General features: G+C 47.4%; 1 protein-coding gene across 2 annotated transcripts in view; it reads left to right on the top strand.

The window, feature by feature from the left end:
- Positions 1-23848, top strand: part of LOC119951659 (sodium- and chloride-dependent neutral and basic amino acid transporter B(0+)-like) — an 86098-nt gene that overhangs the window by 7068 nt on the left and 55182 nt on the right. For both annotated transcript variants that reach the window (XM_038774847.1, XM_038774846.1), the window contains 2 exons: positions 4237-4368; positions 22246-22413. In XM_038774847.1, the coding sequence (XP_038630775.1) occupies positions 4263-4368; positions 22246-22413 (274 nt within the window). In that variant the 5' untranslated portion in view covers positions 4237-4262. The remainder of the gene's footprint in view (positions 1-4236; positions 4369-22245; positions 22414-23848) is intronic.

Genomic DNA, 23848 nt, shown 5'->3' with positions numbered 1-23848 from the left:
GAAGTAAAAATAGCACATGAACCGGTCTTTGATTTTTGAGGAGCAGATGGTTGAGCATTGCGACCATTGTGATTTGAGATTCCAATAGTGTTGACTTCAGCAGGCGAATAGTCGGTTTTGAGATTCTAGTGTCCTGCAATTTGGCGGAGAAACTTTCTTGTTCCTTATCAGCGATGGTCTTTGCTGACTTGCCTTACTTCAACAATCAGAGAAAGAGAGAGATAGATATACCTGCAAACAGCTTTTGCAGACACACAAGGGCACACGCTCTTTGTTTTGAGGGGGGGGGGGGGGGGGGGGGGAGTGTCTGGGGTAGCTTTTCAGCTGGCTTTTATCCCAGTCTTTAGAGACTCCTGGAAAGTGAAACCCACAGATCCGTCTGGATATTGCGCACAAGTATTTCTTGATGAGGTGATACTCATCTCCCATTTTCTCCCATTGTCTCCAATGATGACAATCACTTTCTGGATGCTTTATGAGTACCTTGTCTGGAAGTGGGGAGTGGTTCCATTATCTCAGTGTATCACCCACCGACAATTCAGCCAGTGACTGGCTTTACATGATCAGCAATCTTTGGCCGTATGTCAATGTTCAATATTTCTGGAAGTATTTTGGTGTTTTTTCTTCATGATTATGCTGCAGGGAATGTAGCAGTGTCTGCCATAGATTAACTTGTGCTTCTGCACAAAATGTTCTGCCCTCTAATTTTCTGAACGTCTGAGCTAATAATTGTACATGGGGAAAGCTGTGTATCTGGAACCTGAGGGAACAGAGGATATAATGGGGTAACTTCTCATTCATCAAAGTGAAAGATTGTGAACTAAATAGCCCAAGGACTCAGAAATAAATATTTATTTGACTGAATAAAGTCAATGTCAAACAAGGTGTACCGAAGATTAAATCAATTGGGAGGTTAAATAACAATCTTTATTATTGTCACAAGTAGGCTTATATTAACAATGCAATATAGTTACTGTGAAAATCCTCCAGTCGCAATACAATGTGCCTGTTCGGGTACACTGAGGGAGAATTCTGAATGTCAAAATCACCTCAAAAGCGCATTTTTCAGGAATTGTGGGAGGAAACTGGAGCACCCAGTGGCAACCCATGCAGACATGGGGAGAACGTGCAGACTCCATACAGACAGTGACACAAGCTGGGAATCGAACCCGGGTTCTTGGCGCTGTTAAGCAACAGTGCATGTCATTGTCCTACCGTGCTGCCCAGGTTTATAAGATTGTTATGTTTTCGGATTATAAGTGGGAATTTCCAGTCCCGCCCATCCCGAGACTGGAAATTCCCAACTGGCGTCAACAAATGGCCCAACAAATTTTCTGTCCCGCCTTCCACGATTCCCATGATGGGCAGGACTGAAAAATCTACCCCTATGTCTTTAACTTAAGACGAAATGAAAACATGAATTGCTGACTGTGTGTTTCTGGTTTCAGTTTCGTTTGGAGCTGCAGAACTGAGCAGAATACTTTTGAATCTCTCTCCCAGAAGGTGTGAAATTGTCCCTCAAATCTTAGTTGGAACTCCCTTCAGGTACACAGAGCAGTTAGTGAGCATTCAAAACCTGAAGACAGAGCTGGGGTAGGGGAACTTTCCGGATTCCTCTCCCATTAAAGGTACCGGACCACTTGAAGGCCTCGTAAAAACTGCTGCTCCGATATTCTGTTTAACAGAATCAAGCTGTTGGTGAGTCTGCTGAAGCTGACCACTTATCAGAAACTGAGCAAACCTGAAGTGCCTCTTCCAAGGGTAAGGCTGAACTCAACACAGTTGAAGCATGTCCCCAGAGGGAATCCCACAGCCTGAGAATCCAGCATGAGTGGCCCAGCTTGAAACTCCAAATGAGCTTATGGTTCAACACCTCACATTCTGAAGAGATCACCACCTACAAAGATCTAATCCTTAGCAGCAAAGATCGCCAAGTCTCTCATACCCTTTTAATCCCTGTTATTTTTCTTGAACCTTTCCCACTCCCACTGTGCGACTGTCTTGTGTGTGTCAGGGCGGGGGGTGGGATGGGGCTTTGGGAATAGTTAGACTATTGGATCATTGTTCCATTATTTCTATTCTATGCTCATCTATTACTCTTGTTACAAATAAACAGTTTTTCTTTTACATTTTACTTATAAAGCTGGCTCTTGTAACTCATTGTGGCAATTAGTGGTTAAAGATCTTCGGAAAACACTCAAATTATTGGAAAATTCACTTATGTTGGGACTCCGAGCTCTGTGAGGCTGTAATTGACCGTACTTTTCCCAGGGTGTCATAACAATTATGATGGGAATCATGGCAGAAGAAGCAATGGGATTCTCTCAATGGATTTTTCTTGCCTCAAATAATTAATAATCTTTATTATTACAAGTATGGTAACATTAACACTGCAATGAAGTTACTGTGAATATCCCCTAGTCGCCACATTCCAGCGCCTGTTCGGGTACACATATGGAGAATTCAGGATGTCCAATTCACCTAACAAACACGTCTTTCAGGACTTGTGGGAGGAAACTGGAGCACATGGAGGAAACCCACGCAGACACAGGGGGAATGTGCAGACTCTGCACAGACAGTGAGCGGGAATCGAACCCGGGCCCCTGGTGCTGTGAGGCAACAGTGCTACCCAATGTGCTACCGTGCTGCCCCAATGACACCATGGGAGCGTTTCAGAACGATTCCCGCTGGCGCTAGGACTGGCCCAACATTATATTCAATGGCACTTAGAAATTCTTTTAGCCTCAATCAGGTTTTCAGTGCCATTCACTAGCACACCAGGGTTCTCACACGACCTGAATGGGGAAGGTCCAATTCACTGGGACTCCTCCGATCTCAGAATATTGCTGGCAAGGCCCTCACAGCAGGATCATTGGCAACGTTTTCCCCTCCCCCTTAGTTCCCCCTTCAGCCTCCCCCAGATCCCCTTTTCAGACCCCCTTGATTTTCTCCTTTCTGGCCGTGCCCCTTGGCATGCCAACCTGGCATCCTGCCATGTGAGAGATGGAAAAGAAATAAGTACACTCCCTACATTTGCCTACAAAAGGGGGTCCCTCATGGGAGGTGGGAGTCAGGGTGGCTTGTGCTGGGCTGGAGGGGTTCAGGTGGGGGGTCCTTCCAAGAATGGGGCTGTTTAGCTGCTGTTCCCATCTGCAGCCTTTATACCCTTTAAGCTGTCTGTCAGCATCTCAAAAATAAAGTTCTGCGACAATAAAGTGGAAGTCTTCCCATCTGCACTCCTATGCCAAGTTCAATGATCTGTGAAATGAAGGTAAAAGTATTCCCTTTAATGTGGTGGAAACCTTAAAAGAGGTTTTCTCACAGTCAATTTAATTGTCCTTGAAAATATTGAAGCCTGTTTGTTTGTCGAGAAGACTAAAATATTTGACCTGCATTGTTTACCTTCTATTTCACAGACTATTGCCTCTTAAAATATTTTTGATTGACAGGTCCGGACTGTATCAAATGGGGGGATTAAGATTGTTTATTTATATAGCTCTGTAGGGGCCCATTAACAATCTTAATCCCCCCATTTGATACAGTCCGGACCTGTCAATCAAAAATATTTTAACACAGGGGAGCAACTTTTTTTTAACTGGAGTTTTTTTCTGAGAGGCGGCCTCTTTTTTCTCAAGATCTAAGAATATAAGGAGCCCCATTGGGACGGCAGGATGCCCTGATGCCGGCGGTATATGTCCGGGGTTCATGCCGGTGATTACATTCAGGGAAGGGAGATATGCCTTCAAAGGTGTGGGGAGGGGGTCCCGATGTCAGTGGAGGGTGTCTTTAATTTCACTTTGGGTTTCGGGGGCCTTTGAAAACGGCGTCCTCATCTCTGTGAAGCTGGGCTTGCTGGTACATTTCAGCCCTGCCCCTCACACTGACAGCACAGATCACATCCCCCTTCAAAGAAATGGCAAAGTGTGAGAAGATCTCTTCAGGAATCCTGCCTGATTCTCTGGGGAGAGACAAAACGGTTTTCTGACTGAACTTGACACGGCCATTTTTTAGGAAAATTCCGCCCATGATTTTACATGTTTGCATGCTCAGTCTATGAATTTTCGATGTAAGTCACACTATGATTCAGTTTTCAACCTGCAATTGTGTTTCTTGAATAAATTATTATAATTATTCTTTTTATTATTATTGTTACATTTATTCTAAAACTACATAAATAAACCTGGTCTCTCTCACATTCATAAAAGCTATTTAACTTTCCATGACTCTATTTTCCAGGAGCGTTTCTCATTCCTTACACACTCATGCTGGCACTCGCTGGGATACCAATGTTTTTCTTGGAATCTTCCTTTGGTCAATTTGCCAGCCTCGGACCTGTTGCAGTTTGGAAAGCCGTGCCAATGTTCCAAGGTTAGTGTTTGTTGAGCAACACAAGATCGGCAACATTTTAAATGAGCAATAACATTTAATTCATATTGATACATTGATGAATTAAGAAAGTGTTGATGAAGTCTTGAATACAATCAGATTTGTAGTACGCCTTACAAAGGCCGGAATTCTCTGGGCTTTGGGATTCATTTTTCCCGCTGGCAGCGCATCCCCTCCCACCGATTTCCTGGTGGAGTGGCGTGATTTCAATGGGAGGTCCCATTGACAATCGGCGGAAGTGTAGAATCCCGCCCACAGGAATGGCGCGCGGCCATGAAATAGGCGCCTGGTGGACCGGTGTCTCCAGCTCAAGATGAAGAAATAGAAAAGTGAAATGTTTTCTTTTTGATTACAAATTCTGCCAAATATTCAGTTCAATATCCGGATAAATCTCTGTCTTTAATTTTATTGCTAACGTGGATATTGGTTTCATATGAAATGGGTTATAGGATAATTGAGTTGTGTTTGTTTTATTCAGTTGATCTAGAGTTTACTTGGGGCTCATCAGCCATTGAACAGGATTGAAGGACGTAGACCAGCATTATCCATTGATTTTAACTATTCGTTCTTGGCAAACGAGCCTTGCTGGCAAAACTATTATATATTGTCCATCCCTGTCCGTTGAGGGTTGGGGTTGTGGTTGGCTTTCTTCTAACTGTTCTAACTGAGGGCAGTTAAGAGTCAGCCATGCTGGTGTGGACCTGGAGACACATGGGGGTGGATTGTACCAGAGCGGATGGATTATTCATCCTCCCACCTCGAGCTAAAAGTCGGGTGAGACATCGCCAACACTAAATCCAGCTGCTCTGCAATGATAATCCACTGTGGACCACCGGAATATAAATTCAGCCTCCCCCACCCCATAAGGGAGGATGTCCTACCCCTTGAAAGTTGTCAGCCAATCTGATTATCTGGCAGCTCTGTAGTTCCAGAAGCAAGTGGTGGCCAATGCTGGGGCTACAGGAGGTCCCCAGGAAGAGAACATGGATAGCAGACTTGAATGTCAGTTTGGGGATTTTGATCAGGCAAGAACTGGAGACTATAGTGAGGGGGAAGGATTTAAAGACCAGGAGTGGGGCAGGAACAAAGGAGGGATGGGGGAGGGGCGACCACATTTGTGGGGGACATGCTTCTGAAGGGGGTAGGGGACGCCCAAATAAGGTAAATCACCTTGCTTCATGAAAACAGCTGTGCTGTCAAAGCTTTCGGACTGGCTGCCTTCATTCCACACGCCCTATTTGTGAACAAATTTGCAGAGACAGAAAGGGGTCCATTAGTGGCAGTTAATTTTACACTTAAAGGCCTTAATAGGCCTGAAGGTGTGTGGGCATCCTGATATCTTATCGACTTAACGTAATATGTGGGACAGGTTGGGAGCAGGCATGAAGTCAGTGGGCGCGATCTAACGGCTGAAATTCACTGAAAATGGCCGTAGCGAGCGCTTCCCGACGGCGAGACCACAACCGGAATTTAATGGCAATTAGTGCCGGACATTTTCCACCTCAAGATTCATGGTGGAAATGGCTATCCTGCCAACTGATTCACCTGGACCGCGTCCGGCAGCTCCCCGCTAACAAGGGGGAGCAGCTCATGAACTGTTCCCTCTGAACACACTCCAGTCAGCACACAGCCATCACATAGACCTGCTCCAGGCCTCAGAGATGCCAACGTAGCCAGGTTGCTGGATGCAGTGGAGGTGAGATGGGACACCCTGTTCCCTTGAGGAGTTCGGAAGATCAGCCACAGAGCCGCCAATGCTGCCCAGGAGGCAGTGGCAGCGACCGTCAGTTTAGGCAGTGTGAGCAGGAGGACCTCAGTACAGTGCAGGAAGAACACTAGCAACTTCCACCAGGCCGCACGAGTAAGTTGACACAGGCCCCCCGACATCGGTCCCGCCTGCCATCCCCCTGACCTCCCCTCCCCCCACCCCACACAATGGTTCCTGGCGTCTCACACCAACTCCCTTCCCAGCATGAAACTGCCTCTGAGCCCAGCAGACCCTAGAACAGTCACCACCAGCAAGGTTGGCTTGCCCCCCAAAGGTGAGGATCCACAACCTCTTCACCCAAATGACCTATCTCAGGTGAGTTGTTCGGGTCAACCAAATTGATTCTTCCATCTCACTGACCAGGGCCGGGATTCTCCTTTCCGTGGACGAAGACCCCAAGCCGGCGGGAAAACTGCCGCCAACCACTCCAAGGTGAGGAATTCTCCACTTACCTTCACTTTCTCAGGGGCTAGGTGGACACTGGAGGGGTTGGGGCCGCTCCAGCCGTTGCTGAAGAAACTGCGCGAGTTTGCGCCTGTGCCAAAGGGCCGGCGTGATCTCACCAATGCGCAGAACCACCGGCGTGTTTTGGTGCATGCACGAGGGGTTCTCTTCTCCGCGCCGGCCATGGCAGAGCCCTACAGGGGCCGGCCCGGAAGGAAGGAGTGCCCCCAACTGATTCACCTGGACCGCGCCCGACAGCTCCCTGCTAACAATGGGGAGCTGCTCATGAACTACTCCCTCTGAACACACTCGTCAGCACACAGCCATTATGAAATGAAAAATGAAAATGAAAATCGCTTATTATCACGAGTAGGCTTCAATGAAGTTACTGTGAAAAGCCCCTAGTCGCCACATTCCGGCGCCTGTCCGGGGAGGCTGGTACGGGAATCGAACCGTGCTGCTGACCTGCTTGATCTGCTGTAAAAGTCAGCGATTTAGCCAAGTGAGCTAAACCAGCCCATTACATAGGAAGGAAGGAGTGGCACAGGGTTCCGAGGATATCCATCGATGCATCACAGCTATCACCCCCCACCTTCCACCAGCGCAGAGACACAACTCGATGGGTGACATTCGTGGACAGGTTTCTGGGGCAGACTCTGGTGAGCACCACACAGTTGCTGATGAACATCAGGTGGAGGCAGAAATATCCAAGGGAGTCAGTAGTCGGAGGTCTGATGGATCCCAGGACTCAGCTGAGTCCCAGTCAGGTGCCAAGCCTCCGGACACGGTTATCCCAGAACTGATGCAGGTGCTAGAACATGGCCGTGAAATTCAGGAGGGGATGTCAGCAACACGCCAATGAGTGCTTAGCCGTTTGGAGGAGTCCTAAAGGCAATGGGCTTAGTAATTAGCGCTGGCAATGCGTGACACCAAAGCCAACACTGCGAGGGTGGCGACCGCTGTGGAGAGCCTGTAGCACGACGTCAGCGCCATGAGTGGTGGTACCCAAGGCATAGCTCAGTCAGCGACGGCCATGGCTGAGGCCTCGACAGAATATCCCAGTCGCTGGGGGACATGTCCCAGATGCAGGTGGACATTGGCGTGGTGCACTGCAGAGCATGACCAGTCACTGAGAAGCATCATGGTGCAGGCAATGGGGAGCTGCCAGATGATGTAGGGGCCTTTGGAGCCACTCTGCTCCATGGAATCAGCCAGGGCCCCACAAGCACCGTCAAGGAGGTTGGAGCGCCAGGGTCTACTTAGATTTCAGAAGTTCTTTGACACGGTGCTGTCCAAGAGGCTGTTAAATAAGTTAAGAGCCCCATGGTCTTAAGGGTAAGATACTGTCATGGATAAAACATTGTCTGACTGGCAGAAGGCAGTGAGTGGGGATAAAGGGGTCTTGTTCAGGATGGCAGCTGGTGACTGGTGGTGTGCCTCAGGGGTCAGTGTTGGGACCACAACTTTTCACAATATACATTAATGATCTGGAAGGAGCTGCGGGCACTGTTGCTAAGTTTGCAGATGACACAAAAATATGCAGAGGGACCGGTAATATTGAAGAAGCAGGGGGACTGCAGAAGGTTTTGGGCAAGCTAGGAGAGTGGGCAAAGAAGTGGCAGATGGAATAGTGTGAGGTCATGCACATTGGAAGGTGGAATGGAGGCACAGACTATTTTCTAAATGGAAACGGCTTCGGAAATCAGAAGTCCAAAGTGCCTCAGGAGTCCGAGTTCAAGATTCTCTTCAGGTTAACGTACAGGTTCAATCGGCAGTTAGGAAGGCAAATGCAATGTTAGCATTCATGTCTGGAGGGCTGGAATAAAAGAGCAGGGATGTACTTCTGAGGCTGTATAAGGCTCTGGTAAGACACCATTTGAAGTATGGTGAGCAGTTTTGGGCCCCGTTTCTCAGGAAGGATGTTCTGGACTTGGAAAGGGTCCAGAGGAAGTTCACAAGAATGATCCCTGGAATGAAGAGTGAGTCATATGAGGAGCGGTTGAGGACTCTGGATCTGTACTCATTGGAGTTTAGGAGGATCTTATTGAAATGTTATATTCACAAGACGAGCCGGAGTTGTGGTACAAAACTTTATTCAGTCTTTGAGGTTACATGCTGGTATCACTTCTTACTCTTCAATGCCTACAACTGTCACAACTTTTATAACTCCTTTCAAAGGCAGGGCTGTGAGAGTGTCAGTTCCTTAGACGGATTGGATGTAAACTGCCGCAGTGGGACATTACCCCCACTGATTGGGTTTGTTCCCCACTGATTGGGTTTATGCCTTAATCACATACAACCTATTATGTTTTCGGTGACGTTGGTTACTAAGTAACTGAATTTGTGATGTTTTTCACATATAGATTAACTTAGTTCCGCAATATTTGCTGCTGAGCACAGCAGTTGTATACATTAATAACCATCTACTCCAACAATAATAGCCATGTACTCCTGCAGAAACTTACAGGATACTGCGAGGCCTCGATAGAGGGGACATGTTTCCACTTGTAGGGAAAACTAGAATCTGATGCCACAGCCACAGACTGAAGGGCTGATCCTTCAAAACTGCGATGAGGAGGAATTTCTTCAGCCAGAGAGTGGTGAATCTGTGGAACTCTTTACCACACAAAGCTGTGGAGGCCAAATCACTGAGCGTCTTTAAGACAGAGATAGATAGGTTCTTGATTAATAAGTGGATCAGGGGGTTCTGGGGAGAAGGCAGGAGAATGGGGATATCAGCCATGATCAAATGGCGGAGCAGACTCGATGGGCCGAATGGCCTCATTGTGCTCCAATATCGTATACGGAAACAGCTGAGGATGCACATCAGAGGTGGAGGCAGCCTGCTGCTTTTCACGCCCTGTGATCTTTAATGCCTTCGGCAGACGTTCTCTGGAGGATTGTTACACCTGATACATGTGAAGCCTCTGTCACGTGATTTTGCACCCCACACGGCCCGGCCCCATCGGATTGTTTTCCTGCAGGAGAATGGGCATGCGAGAAGGTCGGTGGCCCTAGATCAGGAGTCACCGAGGCGTGTGCTGGCGATGGATGTGCAGGTGATGGGTGTGTAGACGATGGGTGTGTAGACGATGGATGTGCAGGCGATGGGTGTGTAGACGATGGGTCTGCTGGCGATGGGTGTGCAGGCGATGGGTCTGCTGGCGATGGGTGTGTAGACGATGGGTGTGCCGGCGATGGGTGTGCAGGAGATGGGTGTGCAGGAGATGGATGTGCAGGCGATGGGTGTGCAGGCGATGGGTGTGCAGGTGATGGGTGTGTAGACGATGGGTGTGCAGGCGATGGGTGTGCAGGCAATGGATGTGCTGGTGATGGTGTGCAGGCGATGGGTGTGCCGGCGATGGGTGTGCAGGCGATGGGTGTGCAGGCGATGGGTGTGCCGGCGATGGGTGTGCAGGTGATGGATGTGCAGGCGATGGATGTGCAGGAGATGGGTGTGCAGGAGATGGGTGTGCAGGTGATGGGTGTGCAGGCGATGGGTGTGCAGGCGATGGGTGTGCAGGCAATGGGTGTGCAGGCGATGGGTGTGCAGGAAATGGGTGTGCAGGCGATGGGTGTGCCGGCGATGGGTGTGCAGGTGATGGATGTGCAGGCGATGGATGTGCAGGAGATGGGTGTGCAGGAGATGGGTGTGCAGGTGATGGGTGTGCAGGCGATGGGTGTGCAGGCGATGGGTGTGCAGGCGATGGGTGTGCAGGCGATGGGTGTGCAGGCGATGGGTGTGCAGGCGATGGGTGTGCAGGCGATGGGTGTGCAGGCGATGGGTGTGCAGGCGATGGGTGTGCAGGCGATGGGTGTGCAGGCGATGGGTGTGCAGGCGATGGGTGTGCAGGCGATGGGTGTGCAGGCGATGGGTGTGCAGGCGATGGGTGTGTAGGCGATGGGTGTGCAGGCGATGGGTGTGCAGGCGATGGGTGTGCTGGCGATGGGTGTGCAGGCGATGGGTGTGCAGGCGATGGGTGTACAGGCGATTGGTGTGCAGGCAATGGGTGTGCAGGCGATGGGTGTGTAGGCGATGGGTGTGCAGGAGATGGGTGTGCCGGCGATGGGTGTGCAGGCGATGGGTGTGCAGGCGAAGGGTGTGCAGGCGATGGGTGTGCAGGCGATGGGTGTGCAGGAGATGGGTGTGCCGGCGATGGGTGTGCTGGCGATGGGTGTGCAGGCGATGGGTGTGCAGGCGATGGGTGTGCCAGCGATGGGTGTGCAGGCGATTAGTGTGTGGCGATGGGTGTGCAGGCGATGAGTGTGCAGGCGATGGGTGTGCAGGCGATGGGTGTGCCGGCGATGGGTGTGCAGGCGATTGGTGTGCAGGCGATGGGTGTGCAGGCGATGAGTGTGCAGGCGATGGGTGTGCAGGCGATGGGTGTGCCGGCGATGGGTGTGCAGGCGATGGGTGTGCAGGCGATGGGTGTGTAGACGATGGGTGTGCAGGCGATGGGTGTGCAGGCGATGGGTGTGTAGACGATGGGTGTGCAGGCGATGGGTGTGCAGGCGATCGGTGTGCCGGCGATGGGTGTGCAGGCGATGGGTGTGCAGACGATGGGTGTGTAGACGATGGGTGTGCCGGCGATGGGTGTGCAGGCGATGGGCGTGCAGGCGATGGGTGTGCAGGCGATGGGTGTGGCGGCGATGAGTGTGCAAGCGATGGGTGTGCAGGGTGTGAGCATGCTGTCAGCAGGACAGGGGTCAGACTTTGGCATAGACTGAGAAGCACCAGAGCTAACCTCACAGTAAGTTATCATCATTCCCCTGCCCTGTATAGTGACCCGGTGACAGTGCCGACACAAGTCCTTCACCCTGGAATGATGTTACACAGAACCTGGGAGGGTGGAACAGGGTAGTCGGGTGGGTGGGGTGGGTGTAGGAGAAGGTTGGAGAATAAGGGAAGGGGAGGGAATGGGTTGAAGGGTGGGGGATGAGGGTGGGGTTATTCAATAGGGGCTGATCGGGGGAGTTTGAGGGGAAGGGGGGAAGAGGGGGCGTGTGATGATGAACAATGTGCTGTCCTATGAGAAGCGGACGAGGATGAGGTCCTCCTTGGCCCTCCGGGCATGCCGGACGTGCGCTGCCGCCACCTTCCCTGCTGCTCCCACGGGTCCTTCCAGCGCTTGCCTCACTCTCTCGTTCTCTCACCGGCCTGATGGATGGCCTGGTCTGCAGAGTCTGCACTGGCCCCTGCACATGGGATGCTGTGTCAGGCCTGCGCCAACACTGCTGCCGCCTTCTCTGGCGTCTGGACACATGGGCGTCCACCAGCGATGTGGGGGCAGCCGCTGCGGGGAGGCCAACACCATCCATAGTGTTATCTCTGTAAGGACTTGGAGAGGGAAAGAGATTGACTATCAGGAAGGGCTTCCTCCACGGGACCCTCCAATCAGAGAATCCCCGCGGCCGGCATGAATCGTGCCACGCTGCCCCGACGCTGGCACGCGATTTTCAGCAGAGCGGAGATTCAGCGCTATTGGCCCCAGCGTGGTTGGCGCGGCGCCAGTCGGGGGCTGCTCTATGCGGCCGTCCCACCAATTCTCGACCATGGATGGGCCGAGCAGCCATTGTAAAAATGCTGGCGCCGTCCACACCTGCTCTCAGCCAGCGGGAAGGTTTGGGGGGCAGCCTGTGTGGGGTGGGGGGGAGGGAGGGGGGATACGACCCCGGGAGGGGGGATACGACCCCGGGAGGGGGAGTCCTCCGATGTGGCCTGGCCTGCGATCGGGGCCCACCGATCGGCGGGCCGGCCTCTCTGGCTGGGGGCCTCGTTTCTTTCGCGCCGGCCCCTGTGGATCATGTTGCGTCGGGGCCGGCGGGTTGAAGGAAGCCACTGCCCATGTGTGCGTTGGCGCCGGTGCCACTGCGCATGCGCGGACCCCGCGGCGCTCAGTTGACACCAGGATCAGAGGCTGGGGCGGCGTGAACCAGAATTGCTGCTCCTGAGGTCGTGTTGACACCGTCGAGAAACGCGTTTCCAATGGCGTCAACACTTAGCCTCAGAATCACAGAATCCCGCCCGGGTCCCTGTGTATGAATGTTTGTCGTTTCTAGCAAGTGGCTACACAACCAGACTGCACAATACAGACTGTACTCAAACAGCCTGTGCTTGCATAGCCCAAATGTGTACTGTTGAATGTGATTCAGCGACTGCGGAGTACTTGCTGAATGGTTCTAAGAGGGCAAATAGAAACACTAACAACCCATTTAAAATAAATAGTCAAATTCATAATGTGGTTCCCTTATGCTTCCTGGAAGCAACATATATTTGTTCACAGGGACCCAATCTCTTGGTGCAGTCTATAAATCCCTGTTGCTTTCCCCATGGCAACACCTTAGTCAATCAGTGTGACTGCCAACAATCCAGATCCTTTTTCTCCTGTAGTATAAATGGTGATTGTTTGAAATTTGACATCCTTACATTTATCAGAGTGAATGCAAGACAAAAGCTTAAGCAACATGACTCTTTTTTAAAGAAATACTTAATGCTTATTGATGTTGACTGTTTAAATTATTTAACAAATTTACAAGCCCCACGGTAACGGGTTCCCCCCCACAAAGGATGTGACATGCCACTCAAACATCTGGAAGGCCCAGTGGGAGGGGCTGGAAAGTTCCGGTGATTTGGTGCAGAGTGTTCACCTGGGGAGGAGACCAGGAGGTGAAAAACATCTGGGGGAACAAAGCCCAGAATGAGTCAGACCTTGAGCTAATTCGGAAATGAAAATCCAATTGTGAAATTTATCATATTCAATGTTTTAAAAACTTGAATTTTAAATGATGCCTGAAATATGGTTGAAGAATTGAAGTATTCTCCTTTCGAAAGATAGCAGGTCTCACATGGATTTGCTCACCGTGTCAGATGACACAGAAGGTGGGGGGTATTACACTGTGCTACACACATGATTGGAATTTGACCTTGGACAATGGTGGTAGGTCAAAGGGTGAAAGGGTGATGAGGAGATGGCATGAACAGAAGAGTGTAGTGAAAACAAATAGGTAGCAGGTATAACGAGGTGAAGAGTAATGTGCTCTTTAAAATGTTGTTGAGTTCACTTTTTCTTTTCAGTGAGCAACACCTTTCAGAATACCAGAGTACTGCATGGTGCACAAACCTCCCCTGCCCCCTCTTCCCGCCCCAGTTTAGTAGATACATTAGAAGGGACTATGAGGGACAAGTCAAGAGAAGGGAAAAGTGCTACTGAAGGCCACATTTGCCTGACATCCAAACTCTAAAGGAACCATCATTGGCGGTACCTTCTCCCTGAACGCCAACCCATAATAACGATCGTCTCCTGTGCAGAAAAACGAAGAATAGATTTGAATAATAGACGAGGTAGAGAGAAAGCAAAAAGATGAGTGCAGGAAAGAGAAAATTGGAGAAGAAAGACAGACAGGAACAGTCACAAGATCAACAACCATTTACATTTATGCAGCACGGCGTTGAGGTCCCAGGTTCAATCCCGGCCCTGGGTCACTGTCCGTGTGGAGTTTGCCCATTCTCCCCGTGTTTGCGTGGGTTTCATCCCCACAACCCAAGAGATGTGCAGGCTAGGTGGATTGGCCACCATAAATTACTCCTTAATTGGAAAAAAATTAATTGGGTATTCTAAATTTATTTTTCTGGCTGAGAGCATTATCGATACAAATCTTTGACAGCAGGTTAAAAAAGGAAATATTAGGGAAACTGATTAAAAATGTGGTCACAGAAGCCAGCTTCAAGGAGCATCCTGAAGCAGAAGAGAGTAAAAGAGAAGCAGAGATTTTTATGGCGGGAACCCCACATCTTAGAGTCAAGGCAAGTGAAAACGTGGCTGTCAACAATGTGGCAATCAAACTGTAAACGACAGGTTTGGAGTGTTAAGTAATGGGTTAAGTGACATTCCAATTAGTTGTCTCATTTATGTTAAGTATCCAATAATTGACACTGATATGTAAAGGGGCTTCAGGAGCCCTTTGTGTCAGGTGTTGTGATGATACAGTTTTGTGCAGAGTCTGTTAAAGTGAAATAAAGGTGTTTGTGGAAAAGGAGCAGAACCTTTGACTCTTTATACAACAGCAGCTAAACATCTAACAAATGGTAGCAGAGAATGGTTGCTGTGCAAAGGGTTGAAAGATACAATTTTTCCAGACCAAACCAAGGAGTGAGTGAGAAGAACAAAAAAGGATATATGGCTAAACCTTGGATAAAAATGGCTGGATATGACTATCCCCCCTTATTTTCTGAAAGGGGATAGTATGACCAATGGAGAAATGTAGTAGTTATGTGGACTAAGGTAACTGCCTTGGGAAAGTTAAAACAAGGTATGGCATTGGCTCTTTCTCTACTTTATGACAGTAAAATTCGAAGCAAAGTGTTTTCTGAGCTGGAATTAGTAGAGTTCGACTCAGAAGAAAGATCTGGAGATTCTATTATGTTATGTGGATAAGATTTATGAAAAGGATGATTTGTTAAGTGCATATGAAGCAAGGTCAGATATTGATAGGTTCCAGAAAATAGAGGATTTCTCCATTGAAGACTATATAATGGAATTTGTCAGACTATATAAAAGGCTGCAGAAACACAATCTGGAATTTCCACAGTCTGTGTTGGCCTTTAAATTACATGACTGAGCGTGAATGAGCAACATGGATAGGCTCCTGGCTTTGACAGGAGTTCAGTTTGCGGATAAGGATGCCTTATTTGATCAGATAACAGGAGCCTTAAAAAGGTTTCTGGGGAAACATTTGATTCCGATGGCTCTGATGGCCCAAATATGTTAGCCTGTAATAAAGCAGAATATGGAAGATACACTATTAACAGGATGGCAAAATCGTACGGCTACGAACAGGTTCCAAGACTGTAGAAGGCGATCGGGACCCGGAAATTATGAAGACAGAAACCCAGTTGGAACCTACAATAGGGAGATGAACCCCAGAAATGAACGTTTTGATGTTTTCGATGTAACTCTCAATACCATTATGCTTTCAACTGTCCAACAAGTTATAATAGAGTGTTTGAAGCGACACATGACACGGAAGAGTGAGAAGAGGAAAAAGATAGTGACCAGAAAGAATGCATTGTCCTATTAACAAGCTGTTTAATGCCGGTAATGAGGGTGCTGGTTGCAGAATCCTTCAATTGTGCTGTATTGGACAGTGGCCGCACATCTACTGTGTGTGGGATTGACTGGTTAAAATGTTACCTGGACTCCTTGAATGCTGAAAATCGTAACAAGGTTAAGGAATTTGAAAGTTCTGCAAATTTCAGGTTTGGGGATGATAATACTCAGAAGTCACTGAAAAGAGTGGTGATCCATTGCAATATTGCCGGAGTGAATCATTTCATTAGGATGGATGTTGTATCAAGTGAGTACCTTTGCTTCTGAGCAGACCGTCGATGAAGAAAGCACACATGAAACTGGATATGGAACAGGATAAGGCAATAGCTTTTGGAAAGATGGTTGACTTACAATTTACACAGTTGGGACACTATTGTTTTCCATTACTGACAAATAATCTTTCAAGTACAGTTGTTAAGGATTTGTTAATGGCAGTTGAAAATGGACTTTAGCTGATAAAAAGCTTGTTGTGTTAAAACTGCATCGGCAATTTGCGCATCCGTCTCCTCGGAGACTGAAACATTTATTAAAGGATGCAGGGGTAAGGGATGAAGACTATACTAAACTGATAGAACAGGTTAGTGATTGTTGTGAAGTTCGTAGGAAGTTTGTAGAAGGTCACCAGCACGACAGATAGTAACCCTACCTTTGGCCAGGGATTTTAACGGCATTGTGTCCATGGACCTTAAGATCTGGTTTAATGTCAATAATATATTTATTTTGCATTTTGTAGATTTAGCAACCAGATTTAGTCAATTAACGATTGTACGAAGCAAAGCAAAGAGAGCAATTCTGGATCAAATTGTGGAAAAATGGATAGGGACAGGAATGGGCCCACCAGCAAAATTCCTTACGGACAATGGGGGAGAGTTTGCTAATGATGAGTTTAGGGATATGTGTGAAAACGTGAATATCACAATTATGAATATGGTGGCAGAAAGCCCATTTAGTAATGGTGTGTGTGAAAGGAACCATGCTGTAATCAATGACATGCTGCAGAAAATTTTGGCAGATCGACCGAATTGGAAGCTAAATTCAGCTTTTGCATGGGTGGTACATGCAAAGAATTCATTGCATATGGTTGGGGACCCTAGTCCTCATCAAATAGTGTTTGGTAGAAATCCTAAAATCCCGTCCATTATGGATGACCAGCCTCCAGTTTGGGAAGGGACTATAATTAGCTCTGCCGTTGCTGAGCATTTAAATGCATTACATAGCAGTAGAAAAGCTTTTTTGGAAGCAGAAGTCTCTGAAAGAATTCGCAGAGCTTTAAGGCATAATGTACGGCTATCAAATACCATTTTTCAGCCAGGAGACTTAGTATAATATAAGAGAGACAATTTTAATGAATGGAAAGGCCCAGGGAAGATCATAGGCATAGATGGCAAAACAATTATTTTGCAACATGGCAAACAAACTGTTAGGGTACATTCATCAAGGATAATGGGTACAGATTACAAATTTTCAAATTTAGACAGAGTAGACAGACATGATGAGGAACCATGGTCATCTAGTACTCACGTGTTACAGAACAATGAGGACCAGTTAACTGATATAGACAGTGAGCGGGATTCTCCCATCGGGCGGCTAAGTGTTGACGCCGGCGTAAAAAAGGAAGTGTTTTATTCCGGCGTCAGCATCCATACCGGGACCCCATTCTCCAGCCCACAGGGGGCTAGCACGGCCCTGGAGCAGCCCACGCCGCTCCAGCTGCTGAGCCCGGCGCCGTGGGGTCCGCGCATACGCAGTTGGGCCGGTGCCAACTAGCGCATGCGCAATGGCCTTCCTCCCTGCGCCGGCCCCGACGCCAAATGGCGTAGGGCTGCAGGAGCTGGCAAGGAGGAAAGGAAGTCCCCAGCCAGAGAGGCAGGCCTGCTGATTGGTAAGCCCTGATCTCGGGCCAAGCCACTACGGAGGCCCCAGCCCGGCGTCGGTTCCCCCCCCCGCCCACAGGCCGCCCCCGGACCCTTCAATGCCAAGGTCCCGCTGGTTCAGAGGATGTTAGAACGCCGCCGGTGGGACTCAGATTTTTTTTGATGGATGCTCGGCCCATCCGGGCAGGAGAATTGGCATGCTGGCCCGGGCCGGAGAGTCGGCGCATACTCCGACCGGCGGCACGTCGATCATGCTGGCGCCGATGTCGCTGATTCTCCGCTCTGCGGAGAATTGCATTCCGGCGTCAGGGCGGCGCCGCACCGATTCTACCACCCGCCAGGGGGGGTCGTAGAATTACGCCCAGGGTTTCTGTCAAGGAACACAACACTTCTGATGAATTAGAACAGACCATTTTTCCGAAAGGACAACTGCCAAAAGTTGGTAAAAAAGTGACATACTTGCCTGAAGGGTCTAGTCAATGGAAGGATGCAACTGTTATTAGTAGAACAGGAAAGGCCACTGGAAAGTATAAACATTGGTCGAATGTACAGCATTCAGGGGAGGAAGTCAAGACAATGGATTGGGAACACAAAGTTTAAAAATGGAGGGCACAGAAACGCAGTGCCAGTTCAGATAGTACATCGGATCTTGAACGTGTCTGCAGGAAAAGGTCGAAAATTATTGAAAGGACATCCCACAGCAGAAGGAAAAGATCAAGCAGTAGCAGTACAGAAAGAGAAAGCAGGCAGGAGAGTGGAGGTAGTCTGTCAAGGTCTCGGAACATGATTAAGACTACGAATACTAATAGGAGTAGAAGCCCAAATGCACTTGATATTTTGGTGACTTCCAATTAATTAGATGAAAAAGTTATCAAAGATGTCGAACTGCATAGTTGGAATGAATTTGGGGTATATACAGAAGTACCGGAGAGGGGACAAAGAGCTCTGTCCCACAGATGGATTTTCACGGAAAAAGTTCTTCAGATGGAACTTGCAAGGCAAAGATCAGGCTTGTGGCAAGGGGATTTGAAGAAAACTTAGAAGATCAGGATTTAAAGGTAGATTCACCTCCGGCAGGATAAGGTTATTTTAAAGATCTTCTTGGCTCTATTAGCCACAAAGGCATGGGATTGCAAATCTATAGATATAAAAGCTGCCTTTTTTCAGGGGCATCAGCTCCAGAGAGACATTTATCCCCATCCTCCTAAAGAGGCCGCTAACACAGAAGGGGTACTCTGGAAGTTGAACAAATGTGTATATGGATTAAATGATGCGTCTAGAGTCTGGTATTTTTCAGTAAGGTCAGTTTTGTTAAAGTTAGGCTGTTGCCAGTTGAAAGCTGACACGGCAATGTTTTACTGGCACTATAAAGGAAATCTTTCTGGCATCTTTATGATGCATGCCGATGATTTTTTGTGGGGTTGGACTAGTGATTTTGAAGCTATTGTAATCTCTGGTTTGAGGACAGAATTGATGGTTGGAGGTCAGGCTTCCAGTGCAGTTAAATATATTGGACTGGAAATCGGACAGACTATGTTAAGGGCAATGTTACGTCAGCAATCTTATTTGAGAAGCTACAGTCCAATAGCAATTTGTCGTGGCCGAGTTTCACAAAAATACAATGGTTTTAAATATGGAAAAAGAGCAACTGCAAAGTTTAATTGGGCATCTGAATTGCTTAGGTAGACAAACTAAACCGGGCGTGAGTTTTGATGTCTTAGAGTTGAGTACAAAAATGAATGATCCCAAAGTGGAAGACATAATAAGAGCAAATAAAGCGTTGGCCAAATTAAAAATGCAGGTGTGTGTTTTGAGGTTCCCGGTTTTAGGTGACCTTAGGCACTTGAAACTCATAGTTTATAGTGATGCCTCCTCTGCAAATTTATGTGATAAAGTTTCAAGCGCAAGAGGTTTTGTATTTTCCTTTTGGGGAACAATGGTAAATATTGCCCTTTTGTGTGGGAAACAAATAAAATAATGAGAGTGGTCAAAAGCACGTTGGCTGCTGAGACGTTAAGCCTTGTAGAGGCGGTGGATATGGAATTTTATATATCTCAGATATTGACAGAAATTTTGGGATTAGGGGATTTGGGTAATATACCTATTGACTGTCACATTGACAATAAATCCCTGTGGGAAAATGTGCACTCTACAAAAAGTGTCAATGAAAAAAGGTTAAGGATAGACTTCGCAAGTTTGAAGCAGATGTTGGACAGAGGGGAAATAGCAAAAATTAAATGGGTCGACAGTAGCTATCAATTGTCAGACTGTTTTACAAATAAAGGGGCTAGTTCACAGATACTTTTGGACATTGTTGATAAAGGGCGCCTGTTTCTGTGACTGTTTTTTTTTTCCAAAAAAAAAGAAGGGGAGAAATTGTGTGTGTTTTTGAGTATCTTGAAATTTTGTTTACACCAAATTATTTTTTTTCTCCAAGGAATGATAAGTAATGGGTTAAGAGACAATCCAATTAGTTGTCCCATTTATGTTAAGTATCCAATAATTGACACTGATATATAAAGGGGCTTCAGGTGGCCTTTGTGTCAGGTGATGATAGAGTTTTGTGCAGAGTCTGTTAAAGTGAAATAAAGGTGTTTGTGGAAAAGGAGCAGAACCTTTGACTTTATACAACAGCAGCTACATGTCTAACATGGAGGAACATATAAAGATTCAAGCTGATTTTCAAGCTTGACGGACAGCTGGAGTTATTGTGGAGCATCAGGGAGAGTAAGAGTTTCCTGAAATCTTAAATTCCAGGAGATAGTCACCCCAGTGCCCCACAGGCTGAAAGTGGTCAGGGCAGTAGATGAATGGCCATTCAGAGAGTCGGATAAGACAGGCCATGCAGGAGTCTTTTATGCCACTCAAATCGATATTCACCATTCTTAAATGCTGGCTGTGTCAAAGCACTGAAGCAGTGTTGTTGAACTGTGGCACAAATGGGCAACATAACGTATAGGAAACAGCAGCATAGAGCAGAAATGCAATCATTACAGGAGTTTCCACAGTTGGGGAGGGCTGTCATTTTTGTAACCATCATTGTGAGTTCTATGTGCTGTGCTGTCTCCCTGGAGACAGGGGAAAGGACATCACAGAGAGAGTGCAGAATGTTTACAGTGGAAAGAAATGAGGCAAAAACTGTGGTACACATCTGTCCCACTGACATAGAGAGGACAGGTTTTGAGATCCAACATTTTGATTTTCAAGAACTCGGGAGAATATTAAAAAATAGAACTCCAAGTGCAAGTAATCTCTCTGGATTCCTCCCAGTGCAATGAACTGTCAAGAATCGAAGTGGGAAGATAGGGAGGGTTAATGTGTGGCTTGCATCATGGTGCAGCTGAGAGGGCTACAAATGTTGACTCACACTGGAGAAGAAAGTAGTAGTGCATTACGTAGGAGCAGACTAAGAAGGACAATAAAGAAACAAAGGTAGCTTAGAATGTATGTATGTGGGTGCTTAATATTCAAGCTTAACTGTGATCATAAAAATTGAGAAGGAATAAAGGGAAATGGTGTGGCAGCAATGATTAGGGCCCCACTTTCTTATCCTTGACCCTCACCTGAGGTGTGGTGGTCCTCAGGTTAAATCACCACCAGCCAGCTCTCCCCTTTGAGGTCATCTGGGACTATGGTGACTTTACTTCCTCAATGATTGGGGAATACACTGTAGTGTTAGAAAAATAGGACGTGCTTGAGAGATCAAGGCCAAAATGTAGTTGGTTAAAGCTGAGAAGCAAAATAAGGACGCTCACTCTACTCAATCTATCCTATAGACTCCAAGTAGTAAGAAAGATAGAGGGACACATCTGCAGGTAAATTGCAAAGTTGTGCGAGAACTGTCAAGTGATAGAAGTTGTTGGACTGGGTACAATTTAGATCAGCAAGCACAGGAGAAATTAGGGAATAAGATTTTTAACAAGTTAAGTTCCTGTCAGAAACCCTTCGGATGGGCACAAAGATATGAAAGGGTGAAGATGGGAGGCCAACTGGGAGAGCATTAGAATAGTCAAGCCTGGAGCCTACAGGCATGAATGGTGATTTCAGTCGCAGATAGATTGAGACAGATTATGTTCAGCTGGTGGAAGTGAACAGTTTTTGACAATGAAGTGGGTTTTTGGTGGGTAGTTCATCAAAGGGTTCAACACAACTTCAAGTATTTGATGGATTCCTCCTAGCTAAGATGTACGTTGTGCTGAATGCATCAGAAGCAACTCGCCAGGCCATCCGCTGCTCAAGAGCAAAGTCATTGAAGACCAGCTTTAATGAGAAGAAGATGTCTGTTAACTTTGGTTCTCTCTGCAAAATTCTTCCATCTTCCTGAAGTTTTGCCTGCCGCCTACCCCGTTTTCTCTGAATTAGGAAAGTTTCTCTCCTCTCTCACCTTCCGTGAGCTATACTTGTTTTGCGCTACTTGTGCTTTTTAAAAAAGCTGTTTCGCGAATTAAACATTACGGCATCTTATTTGTAATACAGCACAAAAATGCAGCTTAGGCCTAGTTTGCACTTTAAATTTAGAAAATTATCTAAACATGAGTAACCTAACATCACTGCTCTACTGATAACAACAGAACAAAGTTGCTCAGTTTTACCAAATGCATCTACGTGAAGTAACTTATTTCACATCAATAGAATTGAATCTAAGTTCTCTCCATTTCGTTTTAAGGTGTTGGGCTCACTATGGTCCTAGGATCAGGATTTGCCACGATTTCCTACACCTGCATCACCGCCTACAGCCTGTACTACTTGTTCGCTTCCTTCCAAACCCCCCTGCCGTGGGCAGACTGCCTCAGTTGGTGGGGCGCAGATGAAACATGCAGCAGGGCTCCCAAAGGTACTGTCTGAACGTCTATTGGGTAAAGTATGGAGACCCACTGTTCAATTTTACTCTGGGAAACGGGCTGAGGGGAGAAAATGTTGGGATTAGTTTCAATGGCCATCTCCATTTTGATATTACAGCAGAAATGTTTAGATAGAAGTCAGGAGTAAAAATTCACTGGGCTTTCAGGATAGTCACGAGTCAGCATCAAACCGATTTTGATTACATTTTTTAAAAATTAACGTATTTTCCATGGTATTGCTCATTGAGGCCGTTATATTAAAACAGTGTTTTTTTTTTACCCTCTAAATCTCCCAGCTTGTTACCTGTTCTTTGATTCTTTCTGCCTTGCTTGTTCAATCTTTCTGTTTTTGTTTCACCTTTTTATCTCCTGCTTGCCAGACGTGTGTTTGTGCTTCTTGGATATTACTCTTGTTTGAACACGAGACATAGAAGCAGGAGAAGGCCACCAGGCCCTTCAAGCCTGCCCCGTCATTCAATACAATCATGGCTGATCTAAGCCAGCCTCAATTCCTTTCCTGAGCCATTTCCCCATAGACCGCTCTCCATGCCTCGGTCTATCAAATATTTATCCACCTCCACTTTAAATACTTTTTTTTAAATTTAGAGTACCCAATTATTTTTTCCCAAATTAAGGGGCAATTTAGCATGGCCAATCCACCTCCCGGCCCATCTTTGGGTTGTGGGGGCGAAACCCACGCAAACACAGAGAGAGTGTGCAAACTCCACACGGCCAGTGACCCAGAGCCGGGATCGAACCTGGGAGATCGGCGCCGTGAGGCAGCAGTGCTACTCACTGCACCACCGTGCTGCCCTTAATTGAAATACTTCTAATGACCCACATCGCTGGCTTTGAAAGCAGACCAAAGCAGGCCAGCAGCACGGTTCAATTCCCGTACCAACCTCCCAGAACAGGTGCCGGAATGTGGCGACTCGGGGCTTTTCACAGTAACTTCATTTGAAGCCTACTTGTGATAATAAGCGATTTTCATTTTCATTTCATTTCCCCCACCCTCTGGGGCAGAGAATTCCAGAGGTTCACCACCCTCTTTGGGAGAAATTTCTGCGCACCTCAGTTTTGAATGACCGGCCCTTTATCTTGTAGCAATGTGGCCTTGTTCGAGATTCTCCCATCTACCCTGTCAAGCCCCCTCAGGGTCTTAAATGTTTGAATAAGGTCACCCCCTCACTCTCCTAAACTCCAAGGAATACAGATGCAGGCCTGGTGAATCTCCATTGATCATAGATCATAGATCATAGAATGTACAGTGCAGAAGGAGGCCATTCGGCCCATCGAGTCTGTACCGGCTCCTGGAAAGAGCACCCTACCCAAGGTTAACACCTCCACCCTATCCCCATAACCCAGTAACCCCACTCAACACTAAGGGCAATTTATCATGTCCAATCCACCTAACGTGCACATCTTTGG

Source organism: Scyliorhinus canicula, chromosome 17 (genome assembly GCF_902713615.1).
Source record: "Scyliorhinus canicula chromosome 17, sScyCan1.1, whole genome shotgun sequence".
NCBI lineage: Eukaryota > Metazoa > Chordata > Chondrichthyes > Carcharhiniformes > Scyliorhinidae > Scyliorhinus > Scyliorhinus canicula.
Note: the sequence above shows the minus strand (reverse complement) of the source record. Positions and strands in the feature narration are given on the sequence as shown.